The sequence below is a fragment of the Corylus avellana genome, chromosome ca5 (assembly GCF_901000735.1).
Source record: "Corylus avellana chromosome ca5, CavTom2PMs-1.0".
In the NCBI taxonomy this organism is placed as follows: domain Eukaryota; kingdom Viridiplantae; phylum Streptophyta; class Magnoliopsida; order Fagales; family Betulaceae; genus Corylus; species Corylus avellana.
The window spans coordinates 24577501-24593005 of NC_081545.1; the positions used below are offsets into that span (position 1 = coordinate 24577501).

A 15505-nucleotide genomic window follows, 5' to 3' on the forward strand; every position below is an offset into this window, starting at 1 on the left:
CCTGGGTGTACAGCTGCTATATATACCTAGTTACATTGGTTTCAGCGTCTTTAGTATTTCTGTGTAAACCTTTTTAGTTGTACTCTCCTGTGTTCTTCATTCTACTATGCATGCATATATATGGACAATGTGTAATAGTTGACTTTTTTTCTTTTTTTTTTTAATGACTGGAACCCTACAAGGTAGGGGACCCACTCGTATAGAGCGCCCTTGAAAATTTTCCTACATAAAACATGGTAGAGGGGTGTGGTTCCAAGAAGTAGTTTGTACTTAGTAGGTTTCGAACCTCAGACTTCTACGGTTGCTCAAGGATTTACGGTTTAATAGGCGCCACCGAGCCAACACCTTGGAGTTGTAATGGTTGATTATTATTATCTTTAAACCTTTTATTTGTCAAAAGGGTTAGGTTCTTTCTATGAATCTACTTGATTTATCATTTACTGTGTTTTGTTACTACTGAGTTCACATCACAATGTGGGCATAAAATAGAGACTAATTGCAGGATTATCAAGGAAGAAAATGTTATGTTGACAGTCAGGATTTGAGAGAGAGAGAAATCACTACGTACCCCATCTGTAAGTTGGGTTCCGGTACCTCTGCGTGATTGGGGGGTGAAGTGCGCACATTAAGACGTTTGCCTCGCGCTACTGTGGTAGGGTTTGCTGGACCTTCAATATCTTCAACAAGTTGACGTTTTTCCTCAAGCTGCAATTTTCAATATTTAAACACATTAAATACTGTTATGTACATATTCCATAACACGGCCAGGAATTCAAGTGCAAACCTTAGACTTGAGCTGTACGTTTATTTCTCCTAGTTGGTGCTCCTGCCAGTGTATGCAAAAAGCAAAGAAAATGATATATTGATTAGAAAAAGAAAAAAAGTTCCTGCAAATCAATTCGATTTCAACACTTGACATTTTCAATCACAGAGCCTCATGAGAACTATCAATGATATCACCTTCCACTCTTAAGAATTAATGAAAGCAAAGGTATATGTGGGCTTGGTTTTGAATGCTTTACCTCTTTGCGGAGTTCTTCTAATCGTTCTAACATCACCCGTGTCTGCATTTAGAGAAGAAAATTTGATTTTTAATCATGGTGGCATTATGATCTTGACAAATTGATAAAAAGAGAAAAGAAAAATTGTGCTTAATAATTAAAAACATCAGTGGAAATGCTTGTGTTGAAGGCAGTACTGTTGATTCTTGTAAAGGTAGCAATCTGTCATTGTTGGTGTATATTCAATCAGATTTAACTTAGAATCACATTTCAGCAGAAATATTTGTTTACCTTTTGATAGTGGTTTCTTCTTAATCATCTACCCAGGTGAATGTAAACTTGTCATAGTTTAAAAACTTAAATCTTGGTGTCATGTCTAACTAGTTTGTTTTATTCTGCTCTTTTATTTCTCTCGAAGGTTTCATTTCTATTTACTATAAGACCGAAGACATTTTAATCTATTTACTCTAATCCATAGTGCCCTATGCTTTATGAGAATGAGCCAAAGATCCTTAATTTGCTAACAATATTATGATTGGACAAAAAAAGTATAGTAAAATTGATCTTGAGTATGTTTATGTACTCACCTAGCATGTTTATGCTATAAAAATGCTACATTTCTTAGTGCAAGTGAGCAGCAGCTTTGCATGTACGTAAACCTGCTCAAAGTTTGATTAAGAGCTTTTATGGTGCAGAAAGGCGGTCAAATGATCAATACCATACCCATTAGAATAATGATAACAAATCATTTTCCATTAATACCATATTTCATTAATGGTATCTTCTTTTTTTTTTTTTTTTTTTTTTCATTAGGGCACGGGGAGGGGGCAACCAATTGTGGCTACTCTATTTGGGTATGACTATAGTAGCACCTATCCTCTAAAAATTGTTCAGGAGAAACATAGATGACAAGAACCGCAGACGCTCCCTTAAAACCAATTGAACAATAGCATGGCCCACCTCTATTAGGACATGAGTAGAAACTAATGCGGCTAATACTAATCAAGCTTGTGTAAGTGATTTTTCATTGTGGAGAGTCGATCCCACGCCTTAACTAGTGGTTTCTATTACAGTCCCTCTATGCTTGGGACTTGATGCCCATTCATCTCTTTGCCTCTCAATTATTTTAGTTAGAAGTAGGAATCTTTAATTGTAAAGAAATGCTACATTTCTCTAAATTTTTCTCCAAAAGTTGGTTCTCAAATAATGTGTTACCATTTTATGAGTTGATGACACATTTTTCAAAATGATAAATCTCGTGTAACTGTAACACATCATTTGGAAAACTAATTTTTGAAAAAAAAAAAAAAAAAAAAAATTAGAAAGTGCCGCACTTCTCTTAATTGTAAGTTGTTTTATATTTGGGGTCTTTGAGTAAGTAAGAGTTTAGGAGTTTTTGAGTTGTTTTGCAATAGTAATCAATTGCTACGATTGTAAATCTATTTACATCAAGATTATATAGAGAGATGTTTATTTCCAAACCCTTGATTTGAAGAAGGGTCGCTCTAAGAACCTATATTAAGGGTGCGTTTGGCAAAGGCCTTTGGGGCCCCAAACTATTTATCAAAATTTTTTATTTTCATAACATTCCTATAGCTTTTTACATCAAATTAGTTACTTTTTATATTATTTAAATAAAAATATCACTACAAAACAAAATTTTTTTACTTTTTCATTCTACACATTCTTACGTTTTCACTTTTTTTTTAAAAAAAAAAAAAAATTCTTACTTTTTTTCACATCAAGCTATAGTATCGGGCCAAATTACCTCGTTACGGACTTGATATTCAGATTTGTAAAAGAAGATGTTCATGAGTTTGAGTTATGTGCTTATATGGATATGTATATACCTTCCGATTTCTAGCTTGTAAGAGAGCTTTGTCCAGCTTTTTCTCAAGATGTTGCAATTCTTTCAGACTAAGTTGTTCAAGATCTTCTCCATGCAGATTCCTTAAAATAAAATATATGCAAGTGATGATATTGATTTATATGCTCAGAGATTGAATGATTTTCATCTCTATATTGAATGGAAATTTGGATATGTGAATCAACCTTTCTAAACGCTGAAGAGATTCATACTTGGCCCGTACCCTTGAGACCTCCCCATATGAGACCTACATTGAAAAACAAAAATAGAACAAGTATATTAAAATATTTACTAATAATCTTCATTCAAAAAAAAAAAAAAGAAGAAGAAGAAGAAAGAAAGAAAGAAAAAAGATACCTGTGCTGATCCCTGATCATCAGCAACGTTGTTGTCTCGATCTAGTGAGTAACAACATTGGCGATACCTCTCAAGGATTTTGCTCACACTGATAATAAACAAAAGTAATTAGTTGAATGTTTATATTAATAGAGACTAAGTAATAACCTTGCAAGTGGTAATTAAGCAAATTGACAAACAAAAAGATCAACCCTATGAGTTGTTTGTTTGTTTTTTTTTTTTTTTTTTTTTTAACTCTCAATATGGGAAATGGGTTATAAGGAAACAAAATATTAAGTAGTGAGCTTCCCAACAACGATACCCAAATTAACAAAAAATACCGTGTTTAAAAACAGTAAAAATAACTGGAAATGGGCCAAAAATTTGCCCAGTCCGATGCTTCTTGGGGTGAAAACCACGAAAGGGGCCGCACAAGGCGTTTTTAATGCAAACCATAAAGAAGCCTGCTGGTGAAGTCATCTGCAACGGTAACCATGGAAGCTGGAAACCGTAACAGGAAGGGAAGCACTGTAAAAGTCGAATCTAGACCCGAAGACAAGGAGCTCAATAGCCATGTCCCGGAGAAAGGTGCTTGAATATTGGAGCTCAAAGGACAAATGTTTTTTGTTGTCTCCACAACATAAATATGAACTCTTATAGAATGGGAGACAGTAACCCATAGAAAAACACAACAAAACAACCAATTTGTTGCTTTGGTGGGGATAGGTAGAGAAACGGCAAATTTGAGTTGAAGAGACCAAGATCTCGCATCCAAGGGAGGCACATGACCTTCACCGCTTGAGGGGGATGGACAAAGGCTGAAGAGGGTACAGAGGATCTAAAAGTGGGGTGGTGGTGGAGTAATTTTAGAAGTCACTTTTGTATCACTCTTGTGTCACTTTAAGAATGAAGTCACTTTTGTATCACTCTTGTGTCACTTTAAGAATGAAGTGACTTTTAAAATCACAATTTGATCAAAATTCAATAATGATCAATTACAAGACTAATGATGATTTTAGAAACAACATCATTCTTGAAGTGATACAAGAGTGACTTATAGCATTACTTATGGTGAAGACAAAGAAACAGTAGAACCGGCTTTTACACGATAAACAGAAAGAGGAATATAAAAAAAGAAATGAAAGAAAACTAGAAAAAAAAGGAGAGAGGAGGGAAGGAGGATGGAGATGAGATCCATACCTGCTCTCCTGGGCAACTCACAAAAGAGGTGGAGAGGTTTCATTAGAAGACATGATTTTCTCTAAGAGTATTCCCAGCAGACTTCCTTATAGAAAGTTTGTTCTCTAAGTTTAGGAAATATGTTCAAAAAATCACAAAAAAATCACAAAAAAATCCTACAGCAGACTCCCTAAATGAATCCTAAATATTAGAATTGTTACAGTAGAACTATTGCAATCCTTATGATTATTAAAATATAAAAAAAATGATTCTCTCTCTTCTCTCCTCTCTCCTCTCACAATTCTCTCTCATCTCTCATCTTATATATATAGTATAATTAAAAAACAAATATTTTAATGATATAGGAAATGATTAAGAGAAGTTATTAGGGTGTATTTTGACATAAGGAAACAAAAAGTAGTTTTGATCTTTAAATGTAAGAAAAATGACGAGGAAGCTGCTGTGAATGCTTTAAGGAAATGTGAGAACTTCTCTCACTAAACCTAAAGAAAGGAGTGGAATACTTTGAAAACTCTTCTCACACCAACTTTTGCAAGCTTATTAATTAAGAGTAATGCTAAGGACCATTTTTTTATCCTCTTAGAACTGATGTGACTTTCAAAATCACTATTAAATTTTAGATGAATCATACTTAAATTTTGATTCAATGATAATTTTAAAAGTTACACCTACTTTAAAAGAATAAAAAAAGATAAAAAAAAAAAAATGATCTATCACCATTACTCATTAGTTAATTAGTTAATGAGAACAATGTGCTAACTATAGTCCTATGAGTTGATAGATTTTCAAATTGAACACTTCAAGTAATATTAGAAAGATGACAGTTTATGTCAGTTTTATCTAGTCATCATTGATGTGCCTTATGCACCACTATTATGCCAGTTTTATCTTGTGGGTCCTATCCTTAAATGTTCTCAACACTTTTTTAATGATAAATATATATGTACGCAAGGCAATTTATTTCCTAAAATTTTTCCTAATTCCAAGGTAAAAAGTTTTATGTTAAAAATATTCAGGGCAATTTATTTCTTTTCATCTTTTTTGTTAAAGGGACCCCTAATTAAATATTTAAAAATTACAGATTGCTATCTAAATATTATTATGATTCACAATGCACATTAAGAAAAAAAAAAAAAAAAAAATAGGGTCCGTTTGTTAAATGGTTCTGGCAAAGGTAAAGGCAACCTATTATTTCATTTTTTTAACATTTTTTTACTTTTTACATTACATTAATAACTTTTTATTACTATTCAAATAAAAAAATTATTACAAAATAAATTTTTTTCATTTTTTCATACCAAATATTTTTACTTTTTCACTTTTTTTTTTTTAAAAAAATGTTCTTATTTTTTTTTCACATCAATCAATTTTTGCTACATTATTGAACCGAAACCGAAACGAAAATTAGAAAAGGTGATCAAAATTAAGTTGTCATTTAACAAAACAATTTATAAAAAACAATGTTTATTAATGATCAATTAGATTAAAAATTTCAAAGACTCTATTCCATTTGAGTTTCAGAAAGAGAACAAAAGTATGAGATTTCATTGATCATTAGGTCTATTAATATTCTTAGCCCCTTTCATTTTGTTTGTGAAAATAGACTCATTACGAAATATATGCTTTTAGAAACTTGGTAATTTAGTTATATTGCATTAATTAGAGTGCCAGATCCAATATTTAAACCATAATTACTTTTAACTTGGTTTAGTGTTACACATTAGAGAAGGACATGAGGAAGATCGATTGCCTTAACTTGCTCAAAAAGCAGTTTATCAGACATCTTCTCTCAATGTACAGCAAAGGATCAGCTATAAATCACTTCCTAGACCTTAAAAATGAATCCCAGATAGCTACAAATAAAGAAGATATTCTCAAATCATTTGTTTTATTATTATAATATATCATTAACGCATAAAAAATAAAATAAAAGGAGAAACTGGAACTGAGATTTAATAATTACTGCTAAAGTTGACAGGAACTTGAACTGCATACCTTAAGAAATCAGTAAAGACAGTTACCTTTCTCTCCCTCTCCCTCTTTGGAGCTCAAACATTCTCTCTCTTTCAAGCTCTTTTTTTAAAATTTTTTTTATTTTTTTTAATAATGAGTCCCTCTTTCAAGCTGAGAAAGGCAAAGCAGACCCATAGATACAGAAACCCTAAATATTAAAACCCAAGTAAGAGAAAAACAAAAAAAACCCGACATTCAAAAACCTGTCAATCCGATTTGACATATACTTGTACACTGTGCTTCAATCTGCAACGGGAAAAGAGAAAGAGAGAGAAGAAAGGATGAGGGAACGTGTCATGAAACCAGTGGCTGTCAGCGCTCGTCTTCTCTCCCGCAATCCTCGTTCGAAATCCACAAGAACACGAAAAACTTTTTCCAGAATAAGTGGAAGCAAATCCAAGCAAAAAATTTCTTTCACACTTTAATACATTCAAGCAAAGTAATATTTCTTCAAAATTTTGCAATATATATAAATACAGCAGAAACTAACACGCGCGCGCGCGCACATATATATATATATATATATATATATATAGCAGCAATGAGAGAGAGAGAGAGAGAGAGAGAAAAGTACTCGGTGCTGCCGAACTCGGAGAGCTTGCCACGATTGGAGAAGATGATAAGGGCAACTTCAGCTTCACACAGCACAGAAAGCTCGAAGGCTTTCTTGAGCAAACCATTCCTGCGCTTTGAGAAGGTAACTTGGCGGTTGATCTTGTTCTCTATCCTCTCCAACACAACTCTTCCCCTCCCCATGCTCTCTCTCTCTCTCTCTCTCTCTCTCTCTCTCTCTAGCTTCTGCAAAACCTAAAGCACAAAGAGCTCTCTGATCTGAGTGATCAATATGTTCATTTCTCTCTCTCTCTCAATCAATCCTTTGGTGGTTAAGATAGACTTCGACATAACAATAATATTCATATTAATGTGCGCGTGCGTTTACATAAAGAAGAGAGAAGATGTAGAGAAAAGAAAAATAGAGGATTGTTCCCATTATAGCTGCTACTAAAAGAATTACCCAATATAGTGAAAGTAAAAGAAATCTATGTTTTTTCCCTGATATTTTTTGTGCTATTTCTTTCCACTTTCAGAAACTGACTTGAAAACGATATTTACAGTGCTTTTTTCCCCCCCATTGCCTTTTCCTCTTCTCTTTCCACGCTTTCACTGAGGGTGATGAGGGTAGCTGTGGGGACTAATCTTGAATGAATGACGGACGTGGTCACGTGGCAGTGATACGTGTCGAGCTGCGTACAGTGGGTTTTTTGCATCTTTTGGAAAATGGTGAAGAGTCATAGCCTCTGTGTTGTTCCCATTTGTACCGCCTAACTGAAAATGACCTTCACTTTCATCTGCCGCTCTTTGGATTTTTATTGGTCAAACTACTTTCATGTGGGGGATTATCCATTGTTTGCAAGGCAAAGGACCGTTTGGCAATTTTCTTTCTTTTAAGAACAAGAAACATCTGAAGACACCAGAAAATCAGTTTTGTTTCTTTCCCTGGTACTCTTTCCTCCGCGTTTTTTTTCTCCAACTCATCAGACAAATAATGTAGCATGCTTTATTTCTTTTCCTTAAACTCATGATGTTTAAATTAATTATGAGGTACTAGTACTTTGGTGTTTTAAAGTATTTTGATGTGAAATAAAGATAAAAGTTGCTTTGTTTTTATTTTGTTCGACTGTGTTTACTAATGGCTTGAGACAAAAAATAAAAAATAAAAATAAAAATTGGCCTAAAATTATAGTAAAATTTGATTGGCGTATAAAAAAAAAAAAAACAATATTTGATATGAAAAAAATGACAAAAAAAAAAATAAAATTGTTTTGTATTAATTTTTTGGAAAAACTTAACTTTAGATTCATGAACTACTACTGCCTATTATGAAAAAATTCTCAAATTCAAAAACTCTTATTCGTTAGTTTTTAAACATTAAAAGTGATACAATAACGTTTATACTACTAACTTTTTATAAAATTTTAAATTTACCCTTAATTTCAAATTAACAAATAAAAAAAAAAAAATTGAAAATGTCCAAGGTGACCCTACTGTGGGTCACCCACTGGGTCTCAGCCAGAGATGCAACCCATTGTGGGTTAGCAAAAACCCATGACTGGGTCTAGTTGGGACTCAGTTGCTGGTCTCCTGACCCATGCTGGGTCACGACTGCGACGCAGACACATGGTGGGTCTTGGCCAAAGACCCATCAACGTGGGTCATGGCCAGACCTGCAGGTTATAAGGTTGGATCTTTTTTTCAAAAAATAAATAAAAAATTAGGGTATTTTGGTCTTTTTAAGTGTTGTCGTTAGAAGTTAATGGTTAAATTTGAGGGTTTAAATTGACTACAATTGAAAGTTAAATGATTTAAATTAAGAGTTTTTGAACTTTGTGAGAGTCTTCTCAAAATATGCAGTAATTTAAGAGTTTAAAGTGAGGTTTTTTTTTTAAAAAAAAAAAAAATTAAAATAATAGTAAAATTTAATTGATATGATGTAAAAATTAAAAATGTTATAGTTGAATTTGATAGGAATAATTTAGGGTTTTTTTTTTGTCCATTAGCGAACAGCCAAAGTAAAATGGAAAGAGGAAACTTGTTATCACAACACAGAAACACCTATAATTTTTTTTTTCTCTTTTTTCAAGAATCATTCCATCTTCTTTTCTTTTTGTTCAATTATTTTTTCTATTTTACAAGGGAAATGATGAACTCAGAGAACTTAACCGTGATGTGTGTCACTTTTGACGTGTGACAATTTTTTTTCTGTAAAAGTTAACCTGACACTGCATACCGTAGGAAACTTCCATCAAAAAAGTATGAAAAACTGGGTAAATTATAAAACTTTCAGTCACAAAATCGTGACACGTCTTGAAGCTGATATGAATTCAAGTGAAAAGAGATTAATTATTATTATTATTATTATTATTTTGTCTCTAGCGAGTACGTTTGTTAAATATTATGATTATATATATTTTTTTTTCTTTCTCTTTTTTAGAAAAAAGTATAAGTAAACTGTAAACCTCTGCACCTCAAAATTTCTCTTTTTATTATTATTATTATTTTTTTTTTTATCTAAAATAAGTCAACCTCTACACCTCAAAATAAATCAGGAAAGTGTACTGTGTTTTGTTTTGAGATAAGAGTTTAAAAGTGAATTTTTTATTAAATGTTTTCAAAACGGTGCGTCTTTGTTTTTGAAAATATAAAAGATTTTCTAAATCATAATAAATGAGTAATTTTAGAAGTTATTCTAATGTCTTTCAAAAAATAAATAATTAAAATCTAATAATAATTAATTACAAATCTAATAATAATTTTAAAAGTCACATAATTATTAAAGAGACACAAAATTATCATATAAATGACTTCTAACATTACTCTCAATAATAACTTCTTTTGTCACATAGGCCACTCTTTTTCTTTTTCTTTTTTTTTTTTTTCCCACACGGCAAGCCACTCAGTGAATGTGTGCACCATAATTTTGCTTTTAAATGGATTGTGTAGTGGCATGACTTGTATTTCTCAAGTCAACAATTGTGTAGGGCCCAATCTTTTGGTTTTGTCGTTAGTCCTTTCACATGGTGGTTTTGTTTTCCTTTTACCGTCATGTTTCGGTGTTGGCAGTTGGCACTAACCAAAGTTGAATTTCTTCTCCTAGCGAATATGAGGTCCTTCCTTAACCGACTTTAGGCCTTCTTTGGCTTGGCACGTTTTCTGTTTTATTTTCAAATTCATATTTTTTTATTTTGTAAATAGATTTGGCACAAATTCACAAACTCAAAATTTTTGCCCAACGTTCTAAAAATCACGTTTTCTCTTTGAAAACTAAACAACACATTTGCATCGGTTTCTTAAAAAATTCAAAACAAGAATGAAATTTGGTCCATCCAAACAACACATTTGCATCGATTTTTAAAAAAATCTAAAACAAGAAAGAAATTTGGCCCATCCAAACAAGGCTGCTTCTATGAAGACAAAGGAATACATCATGAAGAAATCATCGAAAATTAAGAGAGTTTTGGTGATCTCACTTTGTTGTGCTTTACGGTACATAGAGAAAAACAGAATTTTCTTGTGTTCGTTTGTTTGTTTTTTGTTTTCTCTTTCTTTAGTGTAAGAATGGGATTTGAATGTATTGAGGTTTTGGGCTCTGAGTGGTTTCTCACTACTACTCTTTTGTACTCTATCTTTTAATAGTGAATTTTTTTCAAGTCGCTTCCATCAATGGATGTAAGCTTGTTAAGCCGAACCATTTAAATTCTGGTGTCGTGTGTGATCGATTTATTTTAAATTATTCTCTTTTCTACTTCTTTGAAGATCCTGAATTTAGTTCTGTGTACAACAAATGGTATCAGAGTTTGGGTTCTTTATTTTGCTAGATGTGTTAGTATTTTTGTTGGCTTAATTCGGTTCCAAAGTGTAGAGGCTACTATCCAAGGGCTCAAAACATTGATATAAAATGCTCAAAATCTAATCTCCACCGTTCACAATGAGGATTCACGTGTCATAAACATTCTTGCAAAGTTTTACTTCAATCGGACCACAAACGCTCATCGATCGGAGCTTCTGATCATGGCCTGACAAAAGTTCTAGAATGCTGTTTTCACCCTTTGCAGGCCCTGTCCGGACAGCAACTCCAAAAACTCAATTTCTGTTCTCCGCAAGGCCTTGTCCGAACAGCCCATTAACCTGTCCGGACACCCCGTAGAAATTATGCCCAAAACGTCTATTTTATATGGGCGTATAGGGTTTTGTCGTGCGATATATATACATCTCATTTAAGAAAGAGAGGTACGAAATTAGAAGCTAGGTTTCGTGAGAGGCTATACTGAGAAAGAATATTTGTCAAGAGCCAAATTGTTCCTCACAGAGGATTTTGTTAGTTTGATTGTGTGCTTCATTGAGAAGTCCATCAGAAGGATCCTGTAAAGGAGAATCATGTTGAAGAAGACTGTGAGCGAAGAGACGAGTTTGTGGCTTGTCGATCTTACAAAGTCAAGGTCTTGCATCAATTTGTAAGTGTTCCTAGTGCCTGTAATTTATAAACATATTTTGATAGTGATTTCTTGGGTTTTGCTACCCCGGAGAGGTTTTACTTTTAGATTATTTTCTAAAAGGTTTCCTCTTCATCATCAAAATCCTTGTGTGTGATTGTTTTTATTTTTGGTGATTGTTTGCTTAGATTTAAATATCTGTTAATTGCGCATATACTGCGATAATTATTGTTAAGCGTTTTTCAATTGGTATCAAAGCGGGTTCACTCCATGAATGATTAAATTCCTGAGTATGATATTTGTTTCTTGTTTAAGATGTCTCAAACCCTTAACACCGTGCCTAATTTTAATGGATCAAATTCTGGCTACTAAAAGTCCTGTATGAGATTTTTCTTAAAATCAATAGACATTTGGTCTGTCATTGAATATGGATTTAACGCTCCAGATAAGCCGACAGCCGAATAGTCTAATGTTGAAAAACAAACTCATATGGCGAATGAAAGAGCTATGAATGCTCTATGCTTGGCAATTTCACAAACTGAGTTCTCTAGAATTTCAAATTGTGATAGTGCCAAAGATGCATAGGAGATCCTTGAAACTATTTATGAAGGAACTAATCTTTTTAAAGCTTCAAAACTTCAAATGTTAGTTTCTTAGTTTGAGGAAATTAAAATGTTAGAGGATGAGACGTTTAGTGATTTATTTGGTAAACTTAGTAAAATTAGAAATTCCATGATAAAGTTAGGAAAGAAAGTTTCTGACATTAAGATAGTTACAAAGGTTATGAGATTGCTCCCTGAACGATTCAGAATCAAGGTAAGTTCTATTGAGTCATGCACTGATTTTAATACCATGAAGATAGAAGAGTTAGTTGGTGTTATTCAGACTTATGAGTTTGCTTTGCCTCAGCCTAAAAAAAATAAGGATCTTGCCCCTATAACTTTTAGGAAAAACTTTGATGAGTTATCTGATGAGGAATCACCAAATGATGAAGCACTTGCTTTTATAGCTAGAAGATATTTTAAGAATGAACATAGAATTTCCAAGAGATTTGGAAAACAAAAAGAGAGTACTCAAGATAGAAATGAAAGAGACCTACGTGGTCCAAAAGGTTATGAGTGTTCTGGCTATGGTCATGTTCGCAAGGATTGTGTTAACCTCAAGAGTAATAAGCGAAAAGATCAAAAAGCTTTCAATATTAGCTTGAGTGACAATGATGAGGAAGAAACTCCTAATTATATGGCTTTTGTTGCTTCTTATGATTCTGATGATTCTAATCAATCAGATGTTCAGTTTGCATCTGATAATGAATCAAAAGGGGTTAGTGATCTTCGAAACTCCTTTAACAATTTGATGGAAAAATTTTCTATGCTTGGAAATACTAACTTGAAAATTGTTAAAGATGTTAAGAATCTTGAGTTTGAAAGGGATAATTTGTTGAAATCTTTGAATGATTCACATGCTGTTTGCAATACTCTCAAATATGAAAACCATATGTTAATTTTTAAGAATAAATCCCTTCAAAATGATCTAATTGAATCTAGAACTCACTTCTTTAGTGAAATGCTAAATAAAATGTTGCATGTTCAGAAGCGTTCTAGTGATAGATTTGGTTTAGGATTTGAGAAAACTGCCTCTTTGTTTTCTAACCGTGCTTCTACTTCAAAGACTGTTTTTGTTAAACCAGTGAAAGTAGAAGAATATTCAAGTGAAGGAAAGCAAGCAGTTGCTCCGACTCTCCAAGGTAAGAAAATTTTCTTTGAGCCTCATACATCTTACCCTAAACCTAGAGTCATGCATCCTCCTAGGAAATTACCTTATCAAAGGTTTGTCCCAACATATCATCATTGTGGAAAAAAGGGTCACATTCAACCTCACTCTTTTAATTTAAAACCTCATGTGCATATAAATGAAAATTCATATTCAAGGAAAGAAAGTAAGGGTTTGGTTATAATGATGAGAGAAGTGCTATTTAGGCTAGATAAGTTTGAGCAAAGTCATAAGTTTAGACCTAAGATTTCTCAAGTATGGGTTAGAAAGGACGATACTATTCACCCCTTGAGGGGGAGTGGTAGTGATCTCACCTTCTGTTAAGTGAGTCACCACATGTCTATGATTGTTTTTCTTGTATATCTTTGCATATCCTAAAGCATGCTATTTTTTTTTTGCATTTGTGTTCATTTGTGCATTTTTAAAAAAAAATTCAAAAAGACAAAAATATTTTACTTAGATTGTTTTTTTTTCTTTCTCTTGTCTTATGCAATTGGATAGTCCATTAATTTCCCACGTTGCTTACATGGATTTAATTCCTTGCGTCTTGGAATGTTCTCAATATACATGAGAAAAAATTTGTTCAATGGACTTGTTCTTGTGGTTACTTAAAGCTTGAGTTTATGTGTTATGTTTTGCCTATAATTTTTTCTTGTGCACATTTAAGCTTAAATTGAGGTTTTACTTAACTTTATTTGTGAGGTCTGTTAGGTAACCATATGAGGTTTTTGACTAGTCATATTTTTTTTTAAATTGACCATATGCTAGTTGAACCTAGGGCTTATAAACCCTTGCTTTCTCTTTTGTGATAAGCACTAAACGTTTAAGGACACTTTCTCAAAGAGAAAAAGAAACAAAATAGTGAAACATAAAAATCAAAAGATCATATTTCAAAGGGAATTTATTTCACTGTGTCAAACTTGTGCAAATTGTTTTACAAAGAGAAATGTATAGGATAAGAGTGGTTAGGCCCTAGTATATAAGGTTTAACTTTTGATTTGATATACTTGTCAAAACCTCATGGTGGTGAAACTTTCTCCTCATTTTGTAAGTTGGTGATTTTTCTCATTGGATGACTTACACACATAACACACAAGCATGAGTTGGATGTAACATTTTTTTTTGCTTGGGTTAAACAAAATGATGTTCTTGTCATTTCAAGTCTCATGTATATTTTGTATATTTGGAGCATGTTTGAGATATTCATTGTTGAAATACATGAGTTTTTGATGTGTGTATCATGTGTGTTCATTTGACTTGTTGTGGGGGAGAAACCTTGTTCATTTCAAGTTTCTTGTTGTTATTAAGTCATGCATTGAAGCGGAGTTTTGTTTATGTCTTTCATGATCTTGCATTTTATACTTCTTGTATTTTTCTAAGTTTGATCATGAGTATTTTTGTGTTGGTGACACTTTTATTCCTGTTCTCCATATGTTTGATGTGTTTTGTGAAGTGTTTCAGGAATCCTTTTGTCAATTTGTGACAAAAGGGGAGAGAAAATTGGATCGACAATAACCGTTTATCATGTATATCCTACATTTTGGTTGTCTTGGATTCTGCTAGGTTTTGTCACCGAATTGTCAAAGGGGGAGTTTGTTAATATTTTTGTTGACTTAATTCGGTTCCAAAGTGCAAAGGCTACTGTCCACGGGCTTAAACACTGATATAGAATGCTTAGAATCCAATCTGCACCGTTCATAATGAGAACTCACGTGTCATGAACATTTCTGCAAAGTTTCAGCTCAATCGGACCACAAACGCTCATCGATCGGAGCTGTTGATCAAGGCCAGACAGAAGTTCCAAAATGCTGTTTTCACCCTTTGCAGGCCCTGTCCAGACATCAGTTCCAGAAACTTAGTTTCTATCATCCACAAGGCCTTCTCCGGACAGCCCATTAACCTGTCCGAACACCCCGCAGAAATTATGCCCAAAACATCTGTTTTATGTTGGCCCAGGTCTAGGGTTTTGTCGTGCGATATATATACATCTCATTTAAGAGAAAGAGGTATGAAATTAGAGGCTAGGTTTCGTGAGAGGCTGTACTGAGAGAGAATATTTGTTGAGAGCCAAATTGTTCCTTGTAGAGGATTTTGTTAGTTTGATTGTGCGTTTTATTGAGAAGTCTATCGGAAGGATCCGGTAAAGGAGAATCACATTGAAGAAGATTGTGAGCGAGGAAACAAGTTGGAGGCTTGTCGATCTTAGAGAGTCAAGGTCTTGCATCGGTTTGTAAGTGTTACTAGTGCCTGTAATCTCTAAACATCTTTTGATAGTGATTTCCTAAGTTTGGCTGCATTGGAGATGTTTTACTTTTAGATTATTTTTT

The 15505-nt window shown here is 33.2% G+C and overlaps 1 protein-coding gene across 1 annotated transcript in view; it reads right to left on the reverse strand.

Annotated features, from left to right (window-relative positions):
• LOC132182664 (agamous-like MADS-box protein MADS3) overlaps window positions 1–7301 on the reverse strand; it is an 8208-nt gene extending 907 nt beyond the window's left edge. Inside the window, exons 1-7 of the mRNA XM_059595969.1 lie at window positions 6992–7301; window positions 3226–3313; window positions 3054–3115; window positions 2852–2951; window positions 1023–1064; window positions 785–826; window positions 569–705 (exon numbers count right to left, since the gene is read on the reverse strand). Of these exons, the coding sequence (XP_059451952.1) occupies window positions 569–705; window positions 785–826; window positions 1023–1064; window positions 2852–2951; window positions 3054–3115; window positions 3226–3313; window positions 6992–7173 (653 nt within the window). The 5' untranslated portion in view covers window positions 7174–7301. The remainder of the gene's footprint in view (window positions 1–568; window positions 706–784; window positions 827–1022; window positions 1065–2851; window positions 2952–3053; window positions 3116–3225; window positions 3314–6991) is intronic.
• Window positions 7302–15505: the final 8204 nt, after the last annotated feature.